The following is a 27,666-nucleotide window of genomic DNA, read 5'->3' as shown; positions in this document are numbered from 1 at the left end:
TACATTTTGTGGAGTAAAAATGTCCAAATGTGGAGTAAAAACATTAATAAACTAAGTAAAATTACATTTGTTTAAAAAAAACTAAATTATTTTATTACAAAATTACATTTTGTTGCCTGGGGTCTCTAGAATATATAAGAATATAGTAACACTAAAGTCTTAATGGACTTTTCTAACCAGCTGATTATAACCGTTAAGAACTTAACCATACACAACTGTTCTGACGTTAAAATGGCTAGTCAAAATCATCAAGGACTAGGTAATAACACAATTTGACAGTAAACCTATTGATTAATAAGTCACGCAGCTGCGCCTAATTATTAAGAGGGCGCTTTATCTGAGGTGAACATGCGCTTAATGGCTGTTTTAATTGCTGTAAATACGGGTGCAAACAAAGTCTAACGGACTTTTTCTTGAATTTGATCATTTAAATGTTCCAAATGTGGTATCCTCCACCTGCCGTCTTACCGTTCGTCTTTGAATCTTTGAGTTCCATCGCATATGAGGATCTTTCTACCACAACTATGTGGCAGCAAGTCATGCCCTTGCCCTTTGACCAGTATGCATATGCAGTGAACGGGATTGTTGGTAAGTTAAGTCCGTGCCCAAAGAAGTAACGTTACTAGCATTACTGTTGGACTGGGTTGGCCATTTGTGGTCTCTTTGAGAAATTTGCGTATTTTGGGTCATGGTTTTGGGTACTTAACGGTCCTCTTTACCCCATAGTAAATCGCGGGTTTACCAACTTCTCCCTCTCGAATTTGTTCTTAATTTTAAAACCTCAAAAACCATAAAATCGTACTGATTTGGAAATGGGCAAACGTACTATTTTTGGTTGGTTGTTATTAGTTTAATTGATTATGCTACTCATAAACATGTATTTGCCTGTAGCGGCCGATAAAAGGGAAGTATCGCATATTCACACACACACAAAAAAAAAACTTTCGCGTCGAAAATAAGGTCGACCTCGACGACATTTTGTTCGCATGCACGCGCATCATCCTCTGAGAAGGGCGCGCTGCTCAACGGACAACTCCTTAAAATTCGGTCAAAAAGTTGGACCTAACGAGAGAAGTTATGTCTTAAATGTAAACTAGTTGGACAAAATTTGTGTAATGTCAGATAGGTGCCATTAGTTGACTAATTTAGTTAATAGAAGGTTGGTCTTCGTCATTTTTATGTGGTTAGTTTATAATAGACACATATGCATTTTGCTAACCGTTTGTGTTAATGATCTTTTTGCTGAATTTCTTACACATCTCTCAAGGCTTTCACAATGATCCATTGTATGATGGAAGGAAGTTTCTGCTGATGAGGTAAGCAATGGTTGATCAAATCTAAGAACTAATTCATTTGCTTTAAACATTCAATTAGAAATTTCACAGATCATATCTATCTTCAGTGTGCTTCCATTTTAAGCATTGACCTTTGAATCAATACAATTTGAAGTAGGCCTACCACTTTGCCTTGTTACTCTGAGTCTGAGAGAGGTAATTGTGCATCTTATAGGTCACTGTATGATCTTGTCTGGGCCAATTATTACCTGGAACTCAAAGATCCAAAGTTGCTTGGATGGTTCCAATGTTTAACAGCAGAGGACAGGAACTTAATACAACGTAAGGGCATATAAAGTATAAAATGACTATTAATAATCAAAAAAATGTATGGGCAATTTTGGAAATGTATGTGAAATTGTGCTTTGTCATCGTCAGAAGAGGGAGGCTATCTGCTATTTTTGAAGAAACACCCTGCACTTGAAGTAGCCAGACAGTACGTTTTTGTGAAACGTGAGTTTAGTTGGTTAAACATTTATATTTTTTTGTCAGAGCGAGCGTTCTGTATAATGTGTAGAAATATCTTTCTAATTTAGCAAACACCAGAGGAAATAGTGTTCCCCCTCCAACAACTACCGGTATGTCATCAAACAGGTGAGTTTTTAATTTGAGTTTTTCCAATTTGCTGTAGTTTGGTATTCATTTGATTTTATTGCTATTCTGTTTCATGGTTCATCATGCTTTATTAATCATACATTTTATAACTTAAATATTAAAGTCGGCTTGAAATGAAAATTCACCCTATTTTCTGAATGCTTGGTATTAATCTTATTGTGAATGATTAATCCATGCCTGTCATTATTTTTATTATTTGTTTTAACCTAATAATTTTAATAAAATGTCAATTGTCTTCTGGTGAAATTTTTTAGTCCACTTAAACCCCTCCACTCGCAATCTGCCTCCATCCAATCAACAACCGATTGATAGAGCTGATGTGCATGACAATATGGATTATAGTAATATGATAATATTGATAAGACAACTATGTTAATGTTATTGCTGATAACCAATAACGGCCAATATTAAAATTCCGAATTTTCCTAAATGAATAAAAAAAATATATAATATATATAAATATATATAATCACAATGTTATAACATACAGATGAATAGATGATGAATAGATGTTCATTTTGAGATTTTATGAATAGAAATACTTTTTTAATTTTTTGAAAATTAAGTGAGCAATATATGATGGCAAAGGTAATCTAAATGTAAAAAATAGGAGAATGAGCAACACAATTATCAACTGATATGAACATATTTTAAAAAATCTGATATCTGCCAATAATCAATATGGAACCTATATATCACACATCCTAAAAGTTGCCATGAAACTGCATTGTGATGTATTGTCCGTTCAGATTTTACGGATTATTGAAAAAGAAAAATTTAGGTTGGCGACTTGGTTCTATGCATTAGTTGTTGATGATGGTGGAAGCATATATATATATATATATATATATATATATATATATATATATATATATATATATATATATATATATATATATATATAACATATATTTATGTAACATTTATTTATGTTTTAGGTCCAGGTACCCAACATTTTATGGTGCATTTAGGTGTCAAAACTGTAGGACCAGTTGTCCATTTGGTACCAAGAAGTGTAGCCATTGTGGCATTCACATTGCAATTTCAGAGGACAAAGTCTGTATGTCAGGTAAGATGATGTTTGAGTCCTCCTGTAGACTTTTGAAACTTCATTAGCAGCTAGAGCACTAATTATTACTTTCTGGTTTAGAGAATGAGAAACAACTTGAGCTGCTGCCAAACAGTGTGAAAGAAGAGCTGAACGTCTCAACTGCCCAAAGTGACGTCACAAAGCAAAATATTAATTTAGGTTGTAAGAGTACCCTAAACACTCAGAATGCTACACACAGACAGAGTTTTAATGATAGGAGCTCTGCTGCACATCCTCCTTCGTACAGTAAAGGAATGTGTCCCCATGCCCAGTGCCTGTCTCAGCTGTGGAAAGAAGTAGAGAACAGGGAGGACACCAAACACTTCAAGGACACAACAGCCCAGGCGAGCTTCTCCCTTGATATGGAGCTGGATAAGCAGAGTCATGTTCAGAGAAATGACTATATCCAAAAAGATCAACACCAATTGTATGATCAAATGGAAAAAGCAGATGACCACAATCTGGATCAGGAAGGGATACCAGAATACTACAGTTTCAGTAGCACCAGCTTGGACCACACCGTATGGAGCGATGGCAGCCGAAGTACGGAGGCAGGCGACAATGATTCAATCATGGCCACCAAAGGCAGTACAGAACTGTCAGATGAACCGTCAGACACCACTATGGCCAGTGCTACTTCTGCAAACTCCACTGATTGTTTCTCTTGTCTCAGCAATTCTTTCGATCTGGCTGATGAGTCCGGAGACAGTCACGAAGACCCGCGAAAGAAGCAGGACTCAAGATACGAGCAACCGATAGAGGAGGTCAATGTGGGATCTTCCGAATGTGGTACTTCAGTTTCTGTGGACCAAATAATAGATGCCTGTGGTGATTTCAGAGCCTGCTTCACATCTACATGTGCAACAGAGGTTGGACAGATCTTCCAGGTGGAAAACGTTGCCACTGACACTGACTTGCTAGCTGTCAGCCATGAGAAAGATACACAAACTGTGCAAATGGCCACATCTGAAAAGAACACCATTACTGAAGTCTACATGTCTGACTTGGATGTCCTCACAGAGGTATTATATATAATCGTGCGCCTAATGGAGCGCTTGGAGTTGTGATCTTTTCAAATGAGCTGTGAATAATGTGCTGATCATTTACTTCTAGGAATTCATAAAACTTAAGGAGACTGAGAAGGAGCTGAAACAGCTAAGGAGTAGAACGGCAAGGTAATGTGCTGAAAGGGTTATTAGTTCACTCAAATGAATCATGTCGTTCCAAACCCTTAAGACTTTTGTTTGTCTTCTAAAAGATATTAATGAAATCTGAGAGATATCTGTCCCTCCATTGAAAGTCCATTCCACCAAAACTTTAATGCTTCAAAAACTTAATGAAATTATCAGTTTTTGTTTTTCAAACTTTTAACAGTATATTTTTAAATTTAGTGGCTATTAATGTTTCTCAGTGTCATTATTGTAAAAGTGTAAAATGTTGTCCGAACTACTGTAGCAAGTTGCACAAGAGCGTTCAGACAGCTGTTATGTAATGAATGTTACTTTTTGAAATTAGAGATTTTAGTGATTGCTGTATAGGATTTCCTTTTATCTTTGAAATGAACAAATTAGAAAAAAAATTCTCCAGTAAGACATTAAACATCCTGGGGATTTGGCTTTCTGAGACTTCAAGCGCCCCCTTGAGGAAGACAACCTTGTTTTACAGTTAATAGCTTTATGAAACAGTGCTCCAGTCTCAGTCCGTGCACTGCATCAAAACTTGTTTTTTTGTTTGTTTGTTTAAGCAACATGTATTAAAATGTCAAGAAGTTTCATGTGTCCTCTCAGCCCTGGTCCTGGTGGTGACCACTGCAGGAGAGTCTGTGGGTGTGACTGTGCCCAGCGAGTGAGAAGATCAGAGCTGCGTCTTCTCGCTCTTCAGTTTGTCATGTGTCAACAGCACTCCTGGAGACGCTACTTCACCTCCCCACTAGGTGAAAGTGCTCATCAAGGGTAAGAGATCGCTCAAGGGTGAATTTCTATTACGAGAATTCAATATTTTTCTTTTGAGGTATTCTATCCTAACTTTGAGGTCAGCAAATTATTATTATTTTTATTTTTTTTGTATGTACCTCAGTACTGAGGCCCTGCCGGACAGCATAGCAGAAACTCTGAATGCACTACAGAAAGATTACCACGAGATGAGGAGACAGATTCTGGCAGGCACTTCTCTGGATGACCTCAGGCCCCTGTCAGTAGATTCGGAAAAGATAACTACAGGGGCAAACTACAGCCCAGCAATGGTATGACAGCATTTGAATTTGGAAATGTATTGTATCTGAGATGAGCAGTAGGTAATAAGGTCTCATTTCAGGTACTTGATGCCCATTTAGACTTATTTGACAGTCCAGGAAGGTAAGTGGTCCTGATATGTCAAATAAAAATCATTAAAACTAACCTTTACACAAAAAATAAGTTTTCTGACTGCTTCCCCTGGTATGAGTTCTTTATTGGAATGCTGGAACATAGTGCTGCCACATTACACTTCACAGCCAGGACGCTGGAGGCGAGTGGTTCAGTCAATTCTTTGCTAGATTTTCAAGTCAAAACCTCCCAGAAATATCTGCAAACATGTATACACTACCATTCAAAAGTTTGGGGTCAGTAAGATGTGTGTAAAATGTATATATATATTTTTTTTATTCCTATTATTCCGCCAGGGCGCATTAAATTGATCATAAGTGACAGTAAAGACATTTATGATCTTACAAAATATTACTATACATTTTATTATCTGAGAACCTTTAAACAAAATTACTGTTTAACATTGATAAAACATGTTTCTTGAGCATCAAATCAGCATATTACAAGGATTTCTGATGTATCATGTGACACTGAAGACTGGAGTAATGATGCTGAAAATTTAGGTTTGCATCACAGGAATAAATAACATTTTAAAATATAGTAAAATGTTATTTTAAATATAGTAATATTTCACAATATTGCTCTGGGTTTGTACGGTCATGTGAAAAACCTAGGAAAAGTCATGACATTTTTAAATAACTCCCAGGCCTGGAAAAGTTTTTGAAAAATAAAACCAGAAAGATTTGGAAAAGGCATAAAAATGTTTCACAAATATCTGTATATTAGAATGTTTAATTGATGATATTGGTTGAACAAATAACAATACCTAGGTTTCGTCATGTTCTCTGCATGGGGTAACGTCTTGCCTGGTTTCAGCTTATTTTGTATTAAACCACATAACTTTAATGACCAGAGTTAAGATGCTGTGGTGAATTTGAACAGATGTTTCATGGAATGGTAAGTCATGAATATTTACCTCAAAATTCCTGGAAGTGTATTGGTAAAATGTTTTGCTGTATTTTTGAACAAATACATGCAGACTTGGTAAGAATAAGAGAATCTTTAAAAATAATTATAAAAAAATCTCACCAACCCCAAAACTTTTGAACAGTAGTGTAGATGAATAAATGTATGAATGACACCGTTTTGATCCTGTAGTGCATTGCATTGTGGCTTTTTGTCTCCACATAATATCAGCATGTCTGCCTTTGCAGTGTTTGGTAATGTACATTACATTATTTATACACTGAATTTTGCTGTTTGATACATGTGAAAGTTAATATTTGTGTATGGCCTCATACATGTTCAGAAGTGCCAAGTATTCTATGAATCTGCGTAGTACCGTTGCAAGTGGTCACAGAGTGGATGAAGAAAGTAAAGCGATGAGAGCACTGAACTCTGAAGTTTGTCAGGACACTGAAGCTGCTCCGGTAGGTCATTCACATACTTCAATTCCATTAATAATTGTACCTGAAATGAGTCTGTTACATTTAGAATAGTCAGTACAGTGTTTGTTCTCTGAATAGGATGAAGAAAAATGTGATGGCAACAAGAGAGAGGAAGTCTTTTCACACAAGAAGCCAGGAGCTTCCACTGAGACAACCCCTGGTATGAATATCAGATTGAAGAAAGATAAATAAACTGGAATTGTATTACAGTGTTTTATATGGTAGGTGCCATCAAGGATCCAAATGGCAGTGAAGCTTGGTTTGATGCAGAGGAGGAACTTGGGTCTCTAAATCAAGATGGAAAACCGGAGAAACTGATTGAAAAGAGGGAAAGTATGAACTACAAAATGAAGCACAAAGGTGTAGTATGTTAATTGAAACTATAAGTGATAGTGATGTCTAGTGAATCTCTTTCTCCTTTCAACAACACCCATTAAGGTCTATACTTTGAAGTGCAGTTTGAAAACCCAAATACTGTTCTGGAAGAAAGCCTCATTGCTGTTGGCTGTTTGATTGGTTGATTAAATGATCTTTGATAAATATATACTTTTTTCACAGGGACTGATGAAGATGATTCAAGACAAAGTTCCATCTTGTGTGTTACATGCTTGCCAGACAATGTCAGTGAGGTAGGGTGCCCACAAATGTAAGCTTTTCAGTAAAGTTCATTATGGCCTCCAGAGGGCAGCAGACACCACTAAATGTTGTTTTCTATAGCATGAAGTGCTGCTGTGGTTTGAGAAGTACAATGCTACGAATGTCAGTATCTCCACTTTCAGCAACAATATGAGGTAAGCATTCTCAACATGCTGAATTGATCCCACATATGCCTAAAAGCTAAGATTAAACACTGGTTCAAAGTTATCAAATGGCAATCAATACCAACATCATTATCAAATTGAGTATTTACTGCATTACAATTTCTCTAGACACTATTTAACAGAATCTCAGTAAATGTTATCAACTTTGTGACTACTCAGTGGGCAAACCGTTTAGGTTAACTACATGTATCAGTGTAAATAAGTACTGAACACTCTCATAAGGTTTCTAGCAGGAAAACCGGTGTACATTTCTAATTGAACTAGTATGATTACTCATAATCTCATTGTACCCGTGCAATGACAAGAACTTACAGCTCTGCACTCAAACTGTGATGGTTATAGTTTTTAAACTGGCAGTAGTATACTTTAAATCACAATTTTTATTTTATAGACTTTGTAGTAATGCTGAGTGCTTGTAGTTCCAGACTTCCAAGCATCGTTAGAAATTATAATTAATGAACTGCAATCTTGTCTGTGCTTATGTAGGGCAGCTATTGTTTATCTCAAGAGCTCCAGCGACGCCAAGGCAGCAGTTGAAGATCTAAATGGTCGCTCCCTCCAAGGTCAGACTGTCCAGGTGGTGCAACTCTGTCGGCCTGCTTTAGCTGAGCCTACACTGAGCGATCCGTCTCGCAGCACCTCAGAAACTGCTGGGGATGGACTGGGAACAAAGAGCGTAACCTACAGTCCATCACATGGAGTAAGTATGAAGTGACAAGCATTTTAGAAAGTTTGTTTTGTCCAGAACTAGTTAGATTTCAGTCACTGTAAGGGATTTTAAAACAGTTTCTTTAAATTATTGCTAATATTTAAAGAAACGGTATTATTGCTAATACCAGACCACTTTTGATTTTCTGTTCCAAACCCTTGATATATCTGTCATGCGTATGTTTTTGACTCAGGGGCCGCGTTGTAGTGTGGACAGGTTGACCAATGTGTGCGACTCGCCTACAGCCTCTGGTACATGTGTGCCACAGCACTACGCCACAATGGGAAGCTTTGACACAATCATGGCCCGGATGTCGGAGCGCCACCCAAACATAGGCCGCCAAAGGATCGTGGATGCCCTGCTGGAACTGCGGGCCAAGCATCAGGGCTTCCTCAGTGGCCTTCCATTGAGATCTATAGTGGATATGACCTCTGAGCTTCTCACACAGGCCTCTACCCCCACGTGTATTTGAGTTTGTGCTGTTTTAATCAGTGGTTCATCCCCTGACCAGTGTGGTTGGATTTCACTTGTCAGTTCCATTTTTGCAACAAAGTTTTGTTATGTATAAACATTTCGTTGTAATCGGTTGTTCCCAACACCTCCTCTGAGTTGAATGCTGATCCTGGAAGTGGTGGAATTAATAAGAGTTTTTGAATTTCAGGTTTTTCAGGTTTTTAGCTCTGCTAATACCAGAGTTATGATAACTGCATATATAAGTTTCCTTGTGTTTCTTAAATAAAACTGTTTTCCTGTGCATTCTTTAATGGTTTGATTAGTGTTTAAAGTTTAAAGCCACACTATTTAAGTTTGAACATTTTAAGCCAGGTGTGCAAGGCCCTTTTGCAATTGTAACAATGGCCAGTGGTGAAGGAATGCTTTTTATCACTCCTGTCAGCTCTGGTGAAACCAGAACAACCTTGTATTCTTTGAGCTACCTAATACTACTTCAACAGCTCTCACTGTAGAACAGGTGGCGATGTAATTAGTGAGGGTCACATGATTGCTGACTCCACTGGATGAAGTTTCCAAGCCAGATCTGACTTCGGTGTTTAATGTAGCCTACCACTGACTTAAAAATATTTATAAAATGCTCAACTAATTTCATAAGGTAAAGAAGCACCTATATTTTAACACCTGATTTAGGTTTAAGAGCAAATTGTAATTTGCGCAAAAAAAAAAAAAAAGCCCTTAAAGAACCCGCACTGGTTACTGGGGCCAACTAGTTAAAGGGTTAAATGTTTCTGTCGCTTTCTAGTTTCCCCTCAAACATGACTATCACCGTCCTTCGCCTGATTGTTATTTTCTTTGATTGGTAACGACATTTGAATGACCTGTTAACTGTCCAATCGGAGCATGCCTTGAAGTCGCCCCTACTAGCCAATCCCAGTTGCAGGGGGCGGGATTTGTCTGAAACCTGATTGGGAAAAATGTCCTGTCTCGTTTCCCATGGGCGGAGTTTTAATGTGAGGGACGCGGCAGGCACTCAACTACTGAACTTTCACGCCGAAAACAACCGGAGGATGGATAAAAACGGCATGTTCACGAAGTTTAAATGTTCTTGCGACTGAAGATTTGAAAGCCAGTAATGGATGCAGTGCAGGCTGAATTACTGCAGTGGACCCCAGACAGCGCGACAGTAACTATAACTTCGAATGTGGATTATTGTTCAGACGCCTCGGATTTTACTCCTGTGTTTACCAATGCAGTTCTCTGCACTGGACGCTAACTTCAGTCATGAAGTGCCGCTGTGATGTGGAGAGGATGGACAAAGAGAAGATCTCAGCCACTCACTATATAAAATAATACAACCTTTTTATAAAATTGGACAAAAACTCCTTTGATGTTGAACGGGGTTTTGATTTTGCAAGGAATAATGTGGAAACTTTGCCCATTTACACGTCACCCGGCTCTTCTAGTTTGCATGGTTTTGGAAATGTTTATACACAGCGTCGATGGTAAGTATAAGTGCAGTGTTTAGTGAAAGCACAATGTCATCGGTATTTAACTCAAAGGGACTACTTTCGTTGGGATAAAAAATAAATAAACGCATCTCTAATCTGGAGGTCCAAATAAAAAGGATTTAATACATATCAGATTAGTAAATGCGAATAAATAAACATGTGAATGTTGTGAAAATAAATCCATATAAATTGTATTTTTTTTTTAAAAAATTGACTGATTTACTCAATAGTTTCTGTAAGAATTAATTGCATTTTTTCCCCCATTTATTTATGTTTTTATTTCTCCATTATGATAACGAGGGGTCAGTTCGTCCTAGTTACTTTTCTGAGCAATTCCGTGTCTTTATTGCGACGCTTCTCTTGTTTGTAGTAGTCCTCAGTTGTAAGTGTCGAGATGAACGAGTCTGAATTATGCACAGATCCATGATTCATAATTCCTGTTTGACTTGAATTGGACTCTCTTTTCCTCTCTAGGTCTTAATGTTTGCATGAGCGGCAGCGCCTCGTCTTGTGAAGAGTGTTTCCTCATTCACCCGAGCTGCGCCTGGTGCGCGCAAGAGGTGCGTGCGCCCACATTCCTGCCAGACACTGGCTGACACTTGATTTTTGAATGTGGCTGTGTCTCACTCTCAAACTACTGAGCTGCATACTAAGACGGTATCATAGGCATCATAGACTCATTCAAATGTCGTCTAGTTAGGCAGACAAGCCACTGATTTATTCATTTTAATACACTTACTAAGAGCATTAGTGCTCTATTTCCCTGCATTTGTGGGTTTGCTCATTTATTTAATGGTTTCCCTACATTGCTTAGACAGTGATCTTTCTTTTTCCCTGATTCAGGACTTTGGACAGGCCAGAACTCTCACCTCACGATGTGACTTTAGCCAGAACTTACTGAAAAGAGGATGTGATGCTCCTTTTATAGAGAATCCCAGGAGTGGCAGCTCTCTTTTGCTGAGCAAACCCCTGAGCTCCAAAGGTTCTGGGGTGACCCAGTATGATGTCATCCAGATATACCCACAGAAGATCTCTCTCAGCTTAAGGCCTGGTATGCATCTGCTGATAGATTTAGAGGAGAAAAAGAATGAAATAAAATGTATTTGTAGATACATTTATATGGTCTGTTAATGTAGTGACTCTTTCTTCCATTCTTCAGGTGACCAGATTTCCTTTGAGGTACAAGTGCGCCCTGTCGAAGACTACCCTGTTGATTTGTACTACCTGATGGACCTCTCGCTCTCAATGAAGGACGATCTGGACACAATCCGCAACCTGGGCACCAAACTGGCTGAGGAAATGAGGAAGCTCACAAGTAACTTCCGCCTTGGTTTTGGCTCCTTTGTGGATAAGAACATCTCACCCTTCTCCTACACAGCCCCCAAGTACCAGGACAACCCATGCAATGGGTAAGAGACGTCTCTTACAGATCTGTGATGAGCTGTAAACAGGTTTGGGTTTGGCTTTCCCTTTTGTTATGCAATGAAAGAAACTGAAAGGAAGGAACAGCTACTTGTTAGTGAGAACAGTTTGGAGACACTTTTTCAACTGGGGAAGTGAATATGTCTTCATTTATTTATCTTGTATTACTAAAAATAGCCCTGCGTTGGCGTAGCCTTGTCTTAGAGAAAAGTGCATCATTGAAATTCAAAAGCCCTTGGCATGTCACAATTTTGGACTAATCCAAAATCTTATGTAACACTCAAAAGTCAAAACTTAATCTAGTTCAGAAAAAAAATCCTGCTGTCACTGGTGGTTATCATTCTGATCCAATGTAAAATAATGGTAGACTTTTAGAAGTGTGACAGCAGATTGAGGTTGCAAAGCCAGTACAGCACATGTCCCAGAGAAGCTATTACTCCATGCAGTCTGCAGCCCATCATGCATCAGTGGCCATGTAGGTTATGCACTCAGCCCTCTTTAATGCTCACTGTACCACAACAGAAATCATAGGAACAGACAATATGTCAACAAGCATGTCCCTTGTTCTGCAACTAGTAAACCTCAAATATTATTTAAAATTTAAATAAAGTAATATTACTAAATACTTTTTTATATATATCTAACCTAACATAGCATCCATTAATATTTTCGATGTATTTGAAAAAATAAATAAATAAATATTGGCAATGGCATTGGTGTGTTATTTTCATTAATTTAATGCATTTTTAAAGTTTTTTTTTTTTTTCTGAATTTTAAATATTTATATATAATATTATTATATATTTAACGAGATAACGTTATATATATATATAATATTAGTAGTATGATATCAAAAAGCACAATATTAGGATTCATTTAAGTTATGTTTTCAATATTGCTGTTCAAGCTCCTGGTGTTTATCGTTCCTCTCTTATTACAGATATAAGTTGTTCCCAAACTGTGTCCCCACATTTGGCTTTCGTCACCTCTTGTCTCTTACGGACAAGGTTGATCGTTTCAACGAGGAAGTGCAGAAGCAGATGGTGTCGCGTAACAGAGATGCACCAGAGGGGGGGTTTGATGCCATTCTGCAGGCTGCAGTTTGCAAGGTAAGCAGTCAGTCAGTCAGGAGTGGTCATTTTGCTGCTTCTCTGACTCCTTCAACTCCCTATAGGGACATCAAGCCTGTCCAGCAAGGTTTAATGAAAAGAGAGAATGTCTTCAGATATCCTTTTTTTGCTTTGCTGTCTGAGTTTTCTCAGAAGAGATACAGGTGTGTCTGAGACTTAAAAGAGACACGCTAATATTGCCTGACATCATAGGCTGTAAAAATATTTGCTTTGCCATGAAAGGCACAATCACAGCATGCATGAGAGAAAGAGACTCTGCGGTTTACGCTGAATGAAAGAGGAGAGCCTTGCCCATTTATCCGCTATACGTGTTTATTTGTTTGTGAGACTAATGAGATCTTGTGTTTAGTGTTGAATTTGCCATGTGTTTCTAAAGCACTAGTTAGCAGGTGCTGTCTGCTAGATTGTGTAGATTTTAGGTTAACATTTTTTTTATATGAATCTATAGACTGTGGCTAATCACCAATCACCCCCTTCTGCCTTAAATTAACTTTGAAAAAGAAATTGAAATGGTCCTATGTTGACATGAACGTTTAAAAGTATCTATTTAGTCTTTAAATTAATATAAGGCCATAAAAGCTGCATGCATTAAAAAATATATATAAAAATGATGAAAGAATTAACAAAATGCTTCATAAATGTATTTCATCTACTACTTTATACTACTACTACTTATTTTTAAATGAATGTATTTCTAGAAAATTCTTATATACGTGTTTGATTTGAAAAACGCTGATAATGTCCATATGTTGATACATATTCTGACAACTGTAATATAACTGAACTGATCTATCAACTATAGATAAAACTGTAAACTATATCCATCAACTAACAACAACAAGCTAATTGGAATAATTATTAAAATTAAAATCACTGTGTAACAATCAAATGAAAATGGTATTGACTGGTATCAATGAAAGTTTGGTGTCATTGTGGCAGGAGAGGATTGGCTGGAGGAAAGAAGCCTATCATCTCCTGGTGTTTGCCACCGATGACGTCCCTCACTTGGCTTTGGACGGCAAGCTCGGTGGACTAGTGCATCCTCACGATGGACAGTGTCACCTGAACGACAAGAACGAGTACAGCGCTTCAACAAAGATGGTAAACCTTTTACACCACAAAACTCTGTCATTTCATTTTAAATGGCTGAACCAAAAAATGTGAAGTCTACATGTTGTTTTGCTTTGGATAAATGAACTGCAGACTCTGAATGAGCTTGTTTTATTTAAACATTCGAAATAACTAATTTCTTGCCCTTAACTTCCATCAGCTATAAATGCTTGATGATAACACATAATGATTGTCTGAAATGCAGGTCTGTGTTTGCTGAACAGCATAACAAAACCTTCAAAGGCACTGCAGATAATTCAGATTTAATGGGAAGCTTTTGTGCACTTATTGTTTCCTTCTCCTTTCACCATATGCTGTCCCTTGAAAATTCGTAACTTTTTTTAAAAAAATCTGTGTCAAAGTGCAAGAACAGATGCGGTGCTCGTTTAGCAGTTTGGTCTCCATCCAAAGTAGCTGAATGTTTTGAGAGTGAGAGAGATCGCTCAGACAGAAGGAAAACAAACAAAAGCAGTGTGTGCCTTCTACTGCAAACTAGGATTGAATATTTACGCATCCATCTTGTTCTGTAAGGAAACGTTCCTCAAATGTGCTTAACACGTCGATGATCATTGGTTAAAGAGATTGAGTACAAACTCCCTGTATACTCAGGCAGTTTAGCAGAGAACGCCTGTCGCTGTATTCAGAGGAAATGGGTGGGAAGGATAACGGAAACCGTGGAGGGGAATCAGAAGAGCGATGACTTCCTTTTGCAAACTTCCTGACAGAAAGAGTGCTGCAGGGAGTGAGGGATTGCTTGAATGTATCTTACTGATATATGGACATGTGTCGTCTCTCCACAGGACTACCCTTCACTCGCTCTACTTGGAGAGAAACTGGCTGAAAACAATATTTTCCTCATCTTTGCAGTGACCAAAAGACACTACGTTCTTTACAAGGTACTTCTCGTTCCTCATAAGCTATATTGATTGATGTTGAGCTGTTTTTGTTTTGTGTTTAATGTGTTCTTAATGTATTTTTACCCATAGAATCTCACTGCATTGATCCCTGGGACTACAGTGGAAATTTTGGACCAAGACTCCAAAAACATTATTCAGCTAATAGTGAACGCATACAATGTAAGTTTATAAACTCAACACAATTTGACTCATTAAGACAGTCGCTGCTTCCAAAATCGCATTTGTCTGAGCAGGTACTACATTTGAATTTGAACTTACTTCGCAACAAAAAGTACTTTCTATATATGTATGAATGTGGGTAGTAAAAAAAAAAAAACTCATAAATCCTCTCTCGTGGCCTCATGGGATAGTAAAGTGTCGACCAAATGCACACTTCAGAATCTCGCCGGAGGTTGTAGGTCATTCTGGGACTTTTCACCTACTGTTTTTCGAATACTATGCATTCGGACATACTACTCTGTTGCTGTACTGTTTTTCGCATACTATATTCTAGGAAAGTATTTGATTTTGGATGCAGCGAGTGACTTGCCGCCACCTACTGGTGGGTTTCCGCTGCACTCCACTTTGGAGTGCAAGTCTGTTAGGTAGGCAGAAGTGTTTTTTATTTATTCACTGTTTATTTCCCGTGGCAGTGAAGGCTTGTTAATGGCTTGCAAAAATACCTCAATAGCCCTTTTATAAAATGGCGCATTACAAATACATTCCTTGTTGCACTACGATTGTAAGTATCACTATTTTTTATTTTCTGTCAAAAATGTACTGTATGCTCCATATATTTAAACAAGCGTTCTTGAGGATTGTTTGTTATGCTTTGTGGCGTTGATGTGTAATATATATATATTTCTTTATGCTATTTATTCAGCACCTCCAACCTAAAAAAATCACCCTGTGCCCCTGTATAGTCCTATTTGAAACACAGGTAGCTGGTGCACATAAAAGAAAATGTGCTCTTGGTGACCCCAAGACTGACCCCTTCATGCTTTTATTTCCTTTCAAGAGTGTAGAATGTGTATTAAAAGGTTCAGGGTTGAAGCTGTGATGTATAGTGACAGCCCATTATGAACGCACGGTTCATTTTCAGGCAATGTGGTCGACACACTTCAGAGTCAGGCAACTGTTTTATCAACACAACAGCATAGTGATCAGCATAGACCATCACTCACCTAAAGTATTCTATGTAAATTGATTCCAGTTTAATTGGCAACCAAATTAATTCCCCCTGGTTTTCAGCTAATAAATTGTTCGAAATTGAATTGAATTAAGAACAGATGATGTTGTGAAGTGTTATTTAGAAAACCTTTGGTCTTTTGCTGTGTCTTCACTGTGTGATCACATGATTACATAAGATAAGGAATTTCCTGTTTTTGTCATTGCAGAACATTTGATGGGCTCGTCCATGTGTTTGCTTTAGTTCACACAGTCAGCTTTGCAGTCTGATAGTTCTGGCTTGTGAAGATCTGATACTCTGTGTTTGTTGCTGCATTGGAAGATCGCTGCTGTGGTCCAAGAAATGGTCTTGAAAGATGTTATTTGGCTGAAAAGCTTCTTTTTTTTTTTTCTGTAGCTATATATTGGAGGAAATTTTTACACTAGCATTTTTATATATCCTTAAATTAAACAAGATCATGTGAATAACATGAAAGACTACATATACCACAGTTCAAAAGTTTGGAGTCCGTACAATTAAAAAATATATACTTTTATTCCGCAAGGACACATTCAATTGGTAAAATGAGGCTGTAAAGACATACTGTTACAAAAGTATAACATTTTGAACTCTATTCATTAAAGAATCGTGAAAAAAGTATCATGGTTTCCAAAAACATATTGAGCAGCACAATCGCTTTCAACACTGATTATAATAATAAGAAATGTTTCTTAAAGTCTGAGTGAACTGGAAGTTGCAAACGACTTTTCTCCAGTGTTGTGATGTATTTCCCAGTGAAAAGGAATATTGAACAGAGGGCAGGGTTTTACTCTAGCGCCCCTCCTCTCCATCTCTCACTCATAGCAGACTAACGGTTTGAGGGGAGTGGTTAAGCATTTCCCAACCCAAGCCGTCAAACCTACATCATCAGAGAAGGAACGCCATTCCGGACAGGAAGTAACTTTTCAGACTTTGATTAAAGATTACGACGGCAAACAATTTTTTTTCTTTGTGTATTAACTTGCACGGATTAATTTTTCACCACACCACATTGTAATATGCGCTAACAAAGTAAATAGGGTCAATTTTGATTTCAGTTCGACTTTAAGCAGCAAATCATCATACTTGAATGATTTCTGAAGGATCATGTGACACTGAAGATTGGAGTGTTGTCTTCACAGGAATAAATTGTACTGAAACAGAAATCAGCTATTTTAAACACATTGCACAATATTCAAGTTTTTACTGCATTTTACTGTAATAAATGCAACCTTGCTGAGCATAAGAGACTTCTTTCAAAAACAAAATAAACATACTGACCCCAAACTTTTGAACAGTAGAGTAGATTCACTGGACACTGGGGGGAAAGAAAAATTAATCAGTTTTTAACTGAGGACAAACACTGACCAAATATCAAGTTATAGTTTGACCCAGAGGATCTAATTCCTCATCTCTCCTGACTGTTAGTTTACACTAAAATACCAAAGTCTATGATTATTGTTATGGATATGATCTATTGTGTTGTTTTCAGTGATAGTATTTGATCCAAGAATATGATTGAACGTTTGTGGTTTTACTTTTTAAAGCATTATATAAACCAAATATATAATTCTGGAACATCTCCATTACCTTTCAAACTGTTACTAGTGAATGTTGGATTGCTTTGTTTTTTGGATCATTTGCTTGATTTTTGTTTTTGTTTTTTCATGTAGAACATCAGGTCGAAAGTTGAGCTGAGTGTGTGGGATCATCCTGAAGATCTCAGTCTGGCCTTCACCGCCACCTGCCAAGACGGCCAGCCCCTGACCGGCCTCCGCAAGTGTGCTGACCTCAAAATTGGTGACACTGTTAGTACTTTATATTTGATCAAATCATGCTTGTGCCTTTTCCAAAAAGGTTTAAAATGGATCACAGTTGATCCTGTCTCTCAGTCTGCAACCTGAGTGTATGAGGTCTGTGTCAAGGAGCTCAGATCTTATTTATACCTCTTGGATTGAGCACAGGGTTCTGTATCCTGTTGCCTAATACTACTAAACTGATGGTAGTTGTACTCTTAAGGAGGATGTAGAGAAAGTGACCTAAAGGCTTAGACCTTTCAGTCTTCCTAAATGTTCAGATCATGTTTACACAGTTTGAAACTTTTTTTTTTTTCTTCCACCATTTGGCCTTTGTTGACCTCATATATAATGCCCTGGATATGAAAGCAACATATTTTCTTTCACTATCTTTAAGGAAGTGAAATACAGTGTCAGGGAAATGCAGCAAAAGAGAGATAATGGAAAAGAATGTCAAATGTTTATTCTAGAGCATGACTTTTTAATTTTTTTTTATTCCATCTCATATCTTAAATTTGGCCATATTAACACCAGAAGATCTAGTATTTGAGTCAGAAATAACTTTGAAAACTAAATGCATTGACAGGAAGATTTCAAACACTCCCTAAGCACATATTCTGGCCATTTACAGATAATTGTGGTTTTCAGCAGGTCATAGGAACATGGCTGAAATGCTGTCACACACTTTCAGGCATATTGTTTAGCACTTCCTGTGTTATAGATGATGTGTTGTGTGCTCAATGATAACGTGTTGTTTGCTCAATGATAACATGCAGGATTTTAATAACATGCCGTGGTCCGCACTCTCATGCCATTATGCAGTGTCAGCCGCAGCAGACTCGCTCTGTTTAGAGTGAAAAAGATGAAATTGCTTAGAGAGCCCTTTCAGAGTGTTATGGTAACTAAATTTTACAGTATCATAGCACGCAGATTACCGAAGCAATCAAGACCACATGTTGTATCCAACAGTGCTTGTATAATTAACGTTTACTCTGAAAGAATGCTTTTTATTTTTCAGTGTTCACAAGGTGATGGTGTTTGTCATTGTTGGATCTCCCATACATTCTTAATTAGATGGACATTGTAAAACTTCTATAGCACTACTTGGTACATGTCACCATGCAGTGATCTGACCCTCCAGTTTCTCCTGTACCATTCCCATTCTGCCTAATTGAATAGTGAGAAGGAGTGTAAAAGGAATAGTGGAGGGGTAGAAGAGAACTGAATAACCACAATGAATGGAGCAACCCAATTTTCTCTGGCTGCTCCAATAGGCTGGGATCTTTTTGTCTCATCCACGAGGGAAATTTGTCACACCGTGCCCGAGTGTCAATCATGCCTTTAGAAAGGGGGGCACAACCCAAACAGAATCCCTTGTATCCCTCTCAGTCCTCCACCGAACCCTCCGAGGAGTCGGATGCTGCATTTCAATGGGCTCGCACAATAGCGCTGAGCTCTTTTGGGCGAGGAGCTGTGGAAAAACACGGGCCTTAGATACAGAGGCGGTAGCCCAGATTCTAAAGTTAAGCTTAGATTCCTTTCACAGAAGTGGATTCAAGCCCCTAGAGACTACTAAAATGTCCCATACATAATACATTGATCTAATCCTATATTAAGCTGGATGGTGTCCCAGGAAACATCAGTTTACTTTAGGATAGACTTTGTTTGCCATGGACTTTTAAAGCTTTGCTCACTGTTGTGCAAATGCAAGAACACTATGGAATGTGGTGGGTGTTTTTGTATAGTCAGGAGCAGTGATGGCTCTTTTATATATATATATATATATATATATATATATCTCTAAAAATATAAATGCTTATGCATATTAATTATATAATCCAAACACTTGATAAGAAAAGTAGTTGTAGTTATGTTTATTATTACACTAATATTAATAGTATAATAATAATAATAATAATAATAATAATAGCCTTTTTTAAATACATTTTATATAGTAATAAGTAAGTGACACTGTATATCAAGATGATAATCATAAAATAAAACCGGGTGATCGGGAGATGTTATTTTAGGATTATCCAGGTGTTTTTTATTATTATTATTATTTAAATACAATTATAGTTTTTATTGATAGCTTTTACAATTGGCTTTTAATTTGATATTTTTGGTTTTCATGAAATTTTAGTTTAGTACATTGAAATTATGTGCTTTAGTAATTAAAAACAATAACTAATAATGACAATTTAGGTTCAATTAATTAATTATTGAAATATACATATTTTTTTGTTTTATAGCACAGTGAATACTTCACGTCAAGTTATAGATTTTTTTTCATTTTTTTTTTTTCTGGCATCCTCTCTTCATGTTATTATCTGCTGTTAGCAGTTTAGCATTCTTACTGCATGCTCAGACACAGAATGTCAGATTATGAAAACCATTAAACCTCCCATTCTGACTGATGCTTCAGTTTATTGACATCTATTCAGGACTTCTGCTGCTCTGGCTTTAGGGCTTTCACAAACTACTTCTGCAAACACACGGATCAGTCTTGGATCAATCACTAAATGTAGAACATTGGCAGTGTTTTCCCAAGTCTTCGACTGGTATGCAGTTATATTAGTATGCAGTAAACAGTTTTGGCCATTGATGGCTCATTATATGTCCACTCTTCACTCTGCCCAACTACACAGATTTCATGGAGTTTTCTAATGCCGTCTGTCTTCATCTAACTGTTGCCATGTTCTCGTGACTCACATGTCTCCTTAATCCAATTCTGCAGTTCATTGCCTCATTGAGGAAAAAGTCTTCTTTTTGTGCCTTTGCCTGACCCCTCATTTTACCTCTTTTTTTTTTTTTTCTTCTTTTTTTTTTGTGATGCCTTTCAGCGTGGTCTTTAAGGAGCACGTTAATGCTGGATAATATGTGATAAAATATTGCTATGTTTAATGTAATGTTAAAATGATGTTGATTTTTCAACAGTTAATATTACTTGCACAATTTTTTTTTATAAAGACTACCATTCAGAAGTTGGGGTCAAAAAATAATAATAATTTAATACTTTTATTCAACAAGGCTACATTAACTTGACCAAAAGTGGTGGTAAATAAAATGTACAATGCTACAGAATATTTTAATCTTATCTTGCAAAATATTTTTTGAACTTTCTATTCACCACCAATCTTCTTTCAACATCATGTGACACTGAGGACTGGAGTAGTGATGCTGAAAATTCAGCTTTACAGGAATACATAACTTTTTTTCAATTTTAGTAGATTTTAAAATGTAATTTTAAATTGTAATATTTCACAATATTACATTATTTTCATTGTGATTTTGATCAAATAAATGCAGCATCTGTGAGCATAAGAGACTTTACAAAAACATTTTAAAAGTCTTTCTGGCCCCAAACCTTTGATCTCTTATGTATAAATTATTTATACAATTGGATTACTGCAAATTAAGACAAGCTTGCAGATGTAAATTGAGCAAACAACAACAAAATAAAAACCAGCAATCAAAGAATGATGGACAGGTCCAAAACATTAGCAGTTATTCATCATTACAATAACAGTTGGTATGCCAGTAGCCTACAAGAACCTTTTCCACATGAATAGTTCAACAGTAAAAAAAAAAGTACTCTGGTACAAAAATAGACATTTTGAATAATAAGCGCATTTTCTTGCTTGCCTCCCATTTGTCAGGTTTTCACTATTTTTACACTAAAATGTGTTGGTTTGACTTTTTGATGGTCCCTTTAACATTCTGTTGACTTAACGTTGCACCTATGTCTAATAACTCTCATTAGAGTGTTAGATTACTAGTAGACTGGTAGGGTTAGAATAAGTTGACATGTAGTTGCAAAGTTATAGTCAGTAAGAATGTCTGTTGGAGAGGACCATCACAATAAAGAGTTAGCAGATATTAAGCAGATATTCTACTAATATTCTAATGAAAGTTAGTTGACATGTAGTTGCAGAGTTACTTAGTCAACAGAATGTTCAAAAGGGACCATCAAAAGTTACTTCGTTGTAGAGAAACCAGTGCTATCAAATTTACAACAACCCCTTTTCCATTAAAATGTCTTTGACAGCCTTAGCCCTTCATTGTGATTAAGGGTACATGTGAGCCTCTAGTCTACCTCCATCAGCATGACCCTCTGTGGCCCAGTGTTCGGCTCTGAGCTTTGAGCTCTCGGGTCTGGAGGGCTCACTGATCTGAAATGCTACTTCAAAGCGTTCAGACTCAGCATGTTGGGCTTGTCCTCTCCCCTGGGCGGTTCTGAATCAAAGGCCAGCCAGACTACATGTTTTTAAAGGTGTCGGGTTCTCTGCTCCTGAGGATCCACACATGAAGTTTTCACTTCTGGGAAAATAATTTTTTTAATGCTTTTTTTTTTTTTTTTGCACTGCATGTTGCATAATTCCAGTGCAATTGTATGAAACTTAAACCACATCTCAAGTGGAATACTAAAACTGAGAAATTAGTTTCATCTCACCATCTTACCAGAAATTGACTGATTGTAGATCAAGTCTTGGCTAGTCTGGATGAAACCTCTTGTAGATTTCCTTCCTCTGGGTGGTCATCATCATCAGGGTGGAGTCTGGCTTGTCTCTGGTTTGATGGTCTAGCATTAATCTGACAGCTATGATCTACATCAGTTACTGAACCCTCTTATCTTCAGCGATAAGGTCATGCATGGCACCAGGAAGAGAACTCCCCTTCCTTTGAGTTTAACTTTTTCTTTGGTCATCCCAAAATTAAGTTTTTTTTTTTTTTATGGGTTTTTAGTTAAGTGCCTGAAAAAATAGTCTGTGGTGAACACAAGTTCCAAATAATTTCTCATTTTACTATACCATACAAAATTCACAAGTGACACATTTTATATTATTATTTTGCAAGTGGCTAAATGGGACTACAGAGGCTTTCTGGGACATGACATTATTTAAATGTCATCACACCAAGCACAGAAGCTCATCAAGTCGCTGTTTATCCACTCATTAAAGCCTTGTTGTGTTTATACTCATGCTGTTCTAACTCGGAACTCAACTCGAACTTGTTAATTTTAAATAAATATTGAAAGAGTTGTCAGAAGCTTGGTGGTTGTGTAGTTCGTTTATATTTCAACCTCAGCTTTTTACTTCTGGTCATTGTCTTTAGGCCTCAACATTCATTGTTCATTTGTGTAGATTATCTTGATGAACAAAACATGTAAGAATCAAACTTTAGTTGGTCACAGAGCATATTTTCTGCAATAATCCAAAAGTCAAGGGAACCAGGGTGATGCTAACTTCCATATTGGCCTACAAAATTGTCATCCCTGTCATTTTTTGTGTGTATTTTGTCTTAAATACAAGAAAATGAGTTGTCTGTTTTCTTGCAGGTTTCCTTCAACATAACTGTAGACGCTCGAGGATGTCCTCCGAGAGGCACCAAGAAGAGTTTCACCATCAGGCCTGTTGGTTTTAAAGACCGCCTGAAGGTCTCTGTGGACTACCGGTGTGATTGCAGCTGCACGTATCACACAGATCCTAACAGTAGCCGCTGCAACTCCGCCGGCACCTACAGCTGTGGGATGTGCCGTTGTGAGCCCGGCTACCTGGGTGCCCGCTGCGAGTGCCAGGAGGGTGAGGTCGACTACCAGCACCTCAGTGCCTGCCGTGAGGCCGAGGGCAAGCAGGTGTGCAGCGGCCGCGGAGAATGCAGCTGTAACCAGTGCCTTTGCTACGAGTCTGAGTTTGGCAAAATCTACGGCACCTTCTGTGAGTGCGATGACTTTTCCTGTGCCCGACACAAGGGCACGCTGTGTTCAGGTAAGATGAATTGAATCGCTTTTTTGGTCGTCACAATGCATTTTCAAATAAATCTTTGCACCTTAGTTCCACAATACAGTTCAACCTGCACCTTGCAAAGTGCATTGAATTTTCAGTACAAGTTATGTCCATATCCTAATTTTTCAGCATTGTCTCAAGGCATTTGCCCATGGGCCTCTTTAGGATGCCACGGGGGTGTAGCCATCATTTCAGAAGTGAGCAGGACAAAGTCAAGTGTGATACTAGTTTATTCTAAAATTTGTCTAATTGAATTAGAATTTACGTTTTATTAAAAGTTGCCATCATTTCTATGCCCATGGGATGCCTGGTTAATTTTTTATATCAATTCTTGCCAGAGAGCAGTTGACTGGCGCCCCATCTCTGTCTCTCTCTCCACACGACGCATCTCTGCCATGCCACAGTGAGAGCTTTGTAGCAGGCTGCATTTGTTTATCCATGCACACAATGGCTGGTCTATAGTAATGAAGCGCTATGTTTTTCTTATGTCAGCAGGAACTGTCGGCCCAGCACAAAATGGATATTTGTTGAGCCTCTGTAGCAATAATGTCATTGGTAGAATCGAGAAAATGTCCCATTCTTGCTATCTCAGCCATGGAAAACTCTTCTCGTCCGCTGTAATGAGTTCTGAATGAGTCTGAGTAATTATGCGCTCTCATACCGCTTTGCCATGGTGAATTAACTGGGACAATTCTTGTAAACTCGCTAATAATGGCTGTGGGAAAAGGCAACCGTTGATGAGAGTTCTCTGTAGGTTTCGTTCACATGTTAAATGGCCTATAAACATACTTTGTGGTGTTTTGATTTGGCCATGCTCCGGTGAGAGCAGCTTGTTTTACAGGGTGTGATTTGCAAGACTTTTTGGATATAATATCAAATTAGTTTTAGCATCAATGAGTTTTAGCATGCTAGCGTTTATCTGGAGAGTGAGACAGGTTTCTCAAACAGGCGGGCCAGTAAGATGAACATACTCCTTCAGGGTAGGGTTTCCCAAACGGTGGGAACTGCTGGGTGGTTGTTAAAAATCTAATAATGAAGTCATAAAAAATGTAAAATTAAAGTAAATAAATTTGAACTTGAGATATGGCTTAGTCTGATTATCACATCACAAAAGGCTGTGATTTTATTTATTTTTCTGATGCACTGCGTGTTTCTGGGTGAAGTGCAGCACTGTGTTCATTAACACATGAGCAGCTCATGATCCAGTGTTTTCAGTGTCTCAGAATGCCTCAGTTTTGCAGTAAATGCTGTTCCACATGAACTTCGTATCTGCATGTCACTGCTAATGTGTCAGGATCAATTTATCACATTTGTCTTTTTTTTTGTGGACAAAAAGTTTCAGCATTTAACTAGATTTGTAATGAGAATCGTTAACTAAACAGAATTAAGGGTCACTACAGGTTTTTTTTGTTGTTGTTTTTTTACCAAAATAAGAGCTCTAGTTTTTAATATTTAAATTGAAAAATTTGAGACGCATTAATATTGTAACTTGTGGTGTAAAAGAAAATTACTGTAATTAGTAAATATTCTTTTTTTTTCTTTTTTTTTTCTAAAGTCCTATTGTTGTCGTCGTCGTTTTGGATTACCCAAATTGATGGGTGGTTAGGTTATTAGGGTGTAGTGCTGACAGCAACACATTTTATTTTTGTGAGCCTCTTGTTTGTTTTTTTTTCTTCTTCTTTTGATGTGTAAACTAAAGAGCTCGTTTTTTTTTTTAATTAACTTATTTATTTTGATCTAAAACTCAAAGATTAATCAGTCAGTGAGTATTTAGGATACCTGTGGTTAGGAGCTTCTTCTTGTGCCACATTAGTACTGGATCACTGGGCTTGGTGAGCATGTTGTGACTGCTGAAGGGTGATTGGATGACGGCTTCTTATTACAGCTTGGCAAGAATAAACTGTTTTTGTAAAGATGTTTTGTAACCCTTTGTAGACGCACATTCAATATATAGGTATATATAATAGCGGCTACTTTTCAAGATTACTTTAAAGATATTTTTAAATGTAAACATGACTTTAAAATGAACATTATTGGTCTCTTAAGCATAGTCCTTTGTTCATACACCTGGAGTAAACAAAGTATTGTTTTTCTTTAACCACACTCTTTGATGGAAGTGCTATTGAAATGGTTTACTCAGCTGTTATCTTAATTGCATATCACATACCGCACCCTGTTGTTACCTAAAACAGCATTTTGTTATTAGTAGTTGCAGAAAATAAAGCCATAAGAAGATGCAGAGGTCACCCTGGATCATTGAATCATGATGTCGTATTCTGTAATATTTTATCAACTTTCCCTATTTATATGATATATGAAGCCATGGAAACACTAATGCAGAGTCAGCCGGTCATTATGGCAAAAACAATCCTTCACTGGGTGAAGACAACCAATGCAAATGTGATGCGTATAACACAGCTACTTCCAGTCAATTATAGTTTTATTATAAGTTCACAGCAGAATGTTGTGATCAGAAATGGAGCTGTGTAATAACATAGAAAACCTGAATTTCATATAAAGTTTATCTACATTTTGCTCTAAATCTATTCATTTTTGTGTATTGCGGATCAGCATGGCCTTGCTGTCGTGCTGATAGCAGCCTGAAGGGCTCCCACAGACAGACAGCACTGGGCTGATAAGACATCTGTGTGCCCTTTGTTGCGTTTGAATGATTAGTTTGTGCTCTGCTGTCTTAAAAGACTTTTGAATCTGCTGAACTGTTATGATTGAACGGATTTAGTGTGATGGCTGCTAGATGTGCACAAGGTTTTTTTTCTTCCTATTTTTACTTCTAAAGGTCCCGTATTATGCCCCTTTTCACAAGATGTAAAATCTTGTGTCCCCAGAGTGTGTATGTGAAGTTTTAGCTCAAAATACCCAACAGATCATTTTTTACAGCATGTTTAAATTGTCATTTTTTGGGGCTCAGAAAAACGCGCTGTTTTAGTGTGTGCCCTTTAAATGCAAATGAGCTGCTGCTGCACGGCACAGGGGGCGGAGCTTCACGAGCTCCCGCTCAGTCTCTCAGAACAATTTCATCTCACGGAATGATGATAATATCAGAAACTCTCAGTAACGTTGTTCATTTCGAGTCGGACAATAATGCCTACAGAGTCAGAGTGCTGTATAGAGATGGAACAGGTATAGTTTAGTAGTTTAATTACGGTTATAACGTATTTGTCATCTGCTTGTATGTATCCATTATTAATAGCCTACAAGTCTGCTGTTTCGGTCCAGGTCCGAATGATGATCAAACATATACTGATGAGTTTAATAAAGTTTATTGTACATCACACAAAAGATGAAGCGTCAGTTTTACTTCAGAAAATCACCGTAAGAGCTGAGTAAACACAGTAAGTTATAAGAAGTGCGCAAGTACATAAACGAATTTCGGTAGAGTTGAGGGAGCATACTTTAAAAACAAAATAATTCCACCTCGTCTTGGCTGCCTCAGATTTCGGAAATAAATAGAGAGAGCTATGTGGATTAATACATCCAGCCACACAACACCTACAACGCTTGGAGACATTCTCGTCAGTGCAGCAGCTGTGAACTCGATCAGGGCGGGTCTATGTTGAAACGGCAGTGTCTGTCAACACTCGTGGGCGGGGCCTGTGCTTAGTGACGTCACTAAAACAGCATTCTGAAAACAGGTCGTTGGGAGACACTGCTGATGATTTATGGGGATTAATAAAAAAGGAGTGAGTGGATTTTTATCACTATTGGCTGGTTGTGTACACACACTGCCAACACACATTTATGTCCAAACAGCATGCAATAGTGAATTTTGCATAATAGGGGACCTTTAAGTTCACATGCCTCATGTCAGTCAAAGGGTTTACCATATTAAAACTTATTATTGTACATATGTTTTGAATCTCTGCACAATAGGTTTGAGTGTTTAGAAGTGTGAGCATGACAGTATGTTAAAACTATTGAGCCCGTAGTAAACCTTTGCTTTGTAGTGCTGTTCTATACATCTGGTGCTGATTTAAATTTCTTATTTACACAGAGAGACAGAAATAGCAACTAAATGCA

At 37.5% G+C, this 27,666-nt stretch overlaps 2 protein-coding genes across 8 annotated transcripts in view; both read left to right on the top strand.

Annotated features, from left to right (window-relative positions):
- Positions 1-202: 202 nt before the first annotated feature.
- On the top strand, positions 203-9,084 carry rbm44 (RNA binding motif protein 44). 7 transcript variants are annotated; one of them, XM_079881062.1, is made up of 18 exons: positions 203-259; positions 1,268-1,316; positions 1,510-1,616; positions 1,713-1,787; positions 1,871-1,928; positions 2,888-3,018; positions 3,100-4,061; positions 4,153-4,214; positions 4,827-4,991; positions 5,116-5,281; positions 5,353-5,393; positions 6,652-6,772; positions 6,869-6,950; positions 7,001-7,150; positions 7,349-7,419; positions 7,508-7,581; positions 8,098-8,311; positions 8,514-9,084. In XM_079881062.1, exons 1-18 carry the CDS (start codon positions 232-234, stop codon positions 8,790-8,792), a joined length of 2,835 nt encoding a protein of 944 aa, XP_079737188.1. In that variant the 5' UTR covers positions 203-231; the 3' UTR covers positions 8,793-9,084. The 7 variants fall into 7 exon arrangements, with proteins under 7 accessions (XP_079737188.1, XP_079737184.1, XP_079737185.1 ...); XM_079881058.1 differs by lacking the exon at positions 203-259 and adding an exon at positions 329-588; XM_079881059.1 differs by lacking the exon at positions 203-259 and adding an exon at positions 329-588 and having other exon boundaries at positions 7,001-7,159; positions 7,361-7,419.
- A 645-nt stretch (positions 9,085-9,729) lies between these two features.
- The window catches only part of itgb5 (integrin, beta 5), a 33,571-nt gene continuing 15,634 nt past the window's right edge, over positions 9,730-27,666 (top strand). The window contains exons 1-10 of the mRNA XM_079881131.1: positions 9,730-10,275; positions 10,756-10,841; positions 11,125-11,332; positions 11,441-11,690; positions 12,644-12,812; positions 13,773-13,934; positions 14,744-14,839; positions 14,930-15,019; positions 17,720-17,854; positions 23,181-23,610. Coding sequence (XP_079737257.1) covers positions 10,161-10,275; positions 10,756-10,841; positions 11,125-11,332; positions 11,441-11,690; positions 12,644-12,812; positions 13,773-13,934; positions 14,744-14,839; positions 14,930-15,019; positions 17,720-17,854; positions 23,181-23,610 — 1,741 coding nt within the window. The 5' untranslated portion in view covers positions 9,730-10,160. The remainder of the gene's footprint in view (positions 10,276-10,755; positions 10,842-11,124; positions 11,333-11,440; positions 11,691-12,643; positions 12,813-13,772; positions 13,935-14,743; positions 14,840-14,929; positions 15,020-17,719; positions 17,855-23,180; positions 23,611-27,666) is intronic.

The sequence above is a fragment of the Squalius cephalus genome (assembly GCF_949319135.1).
Source record: "Squalius cephalus genome assembly, chromosome: 9".
Classification (NCBI taxonomy): domain Eukaryota; kingdom Metazoa; phylum Chordata; class Actinopteri; order Cypriniformes; family Leuciscidae; genus Squalius; species Squalius cephalus.
This window is presented reverse-complemented; position numbering and strand designations above follow the sequence as displayed.

Coding starts and splice junctions, on each gene's coding strand:
- rbm44 (XM_079881058.1), top strand. CDS start 432: ATGTTCCAAATGTGGTATCCTCCACCTGCCGTCTTACCGTTCGTCTTT. Junction 1,317..1,509: donor AGGAAGTTTCTGCTGATGAG/GTAAGCAATGGT, acceptor TGCATCTTATAG/GTCACTGTATGATCTTGTCT. Junction 5,394..6,651: donor TTATTTGACAGTCCAGGAAG/GTAAGTGGTCCT, acceptor ATACATGTTCAG/AAGTGCCAAGTATTCTATGA.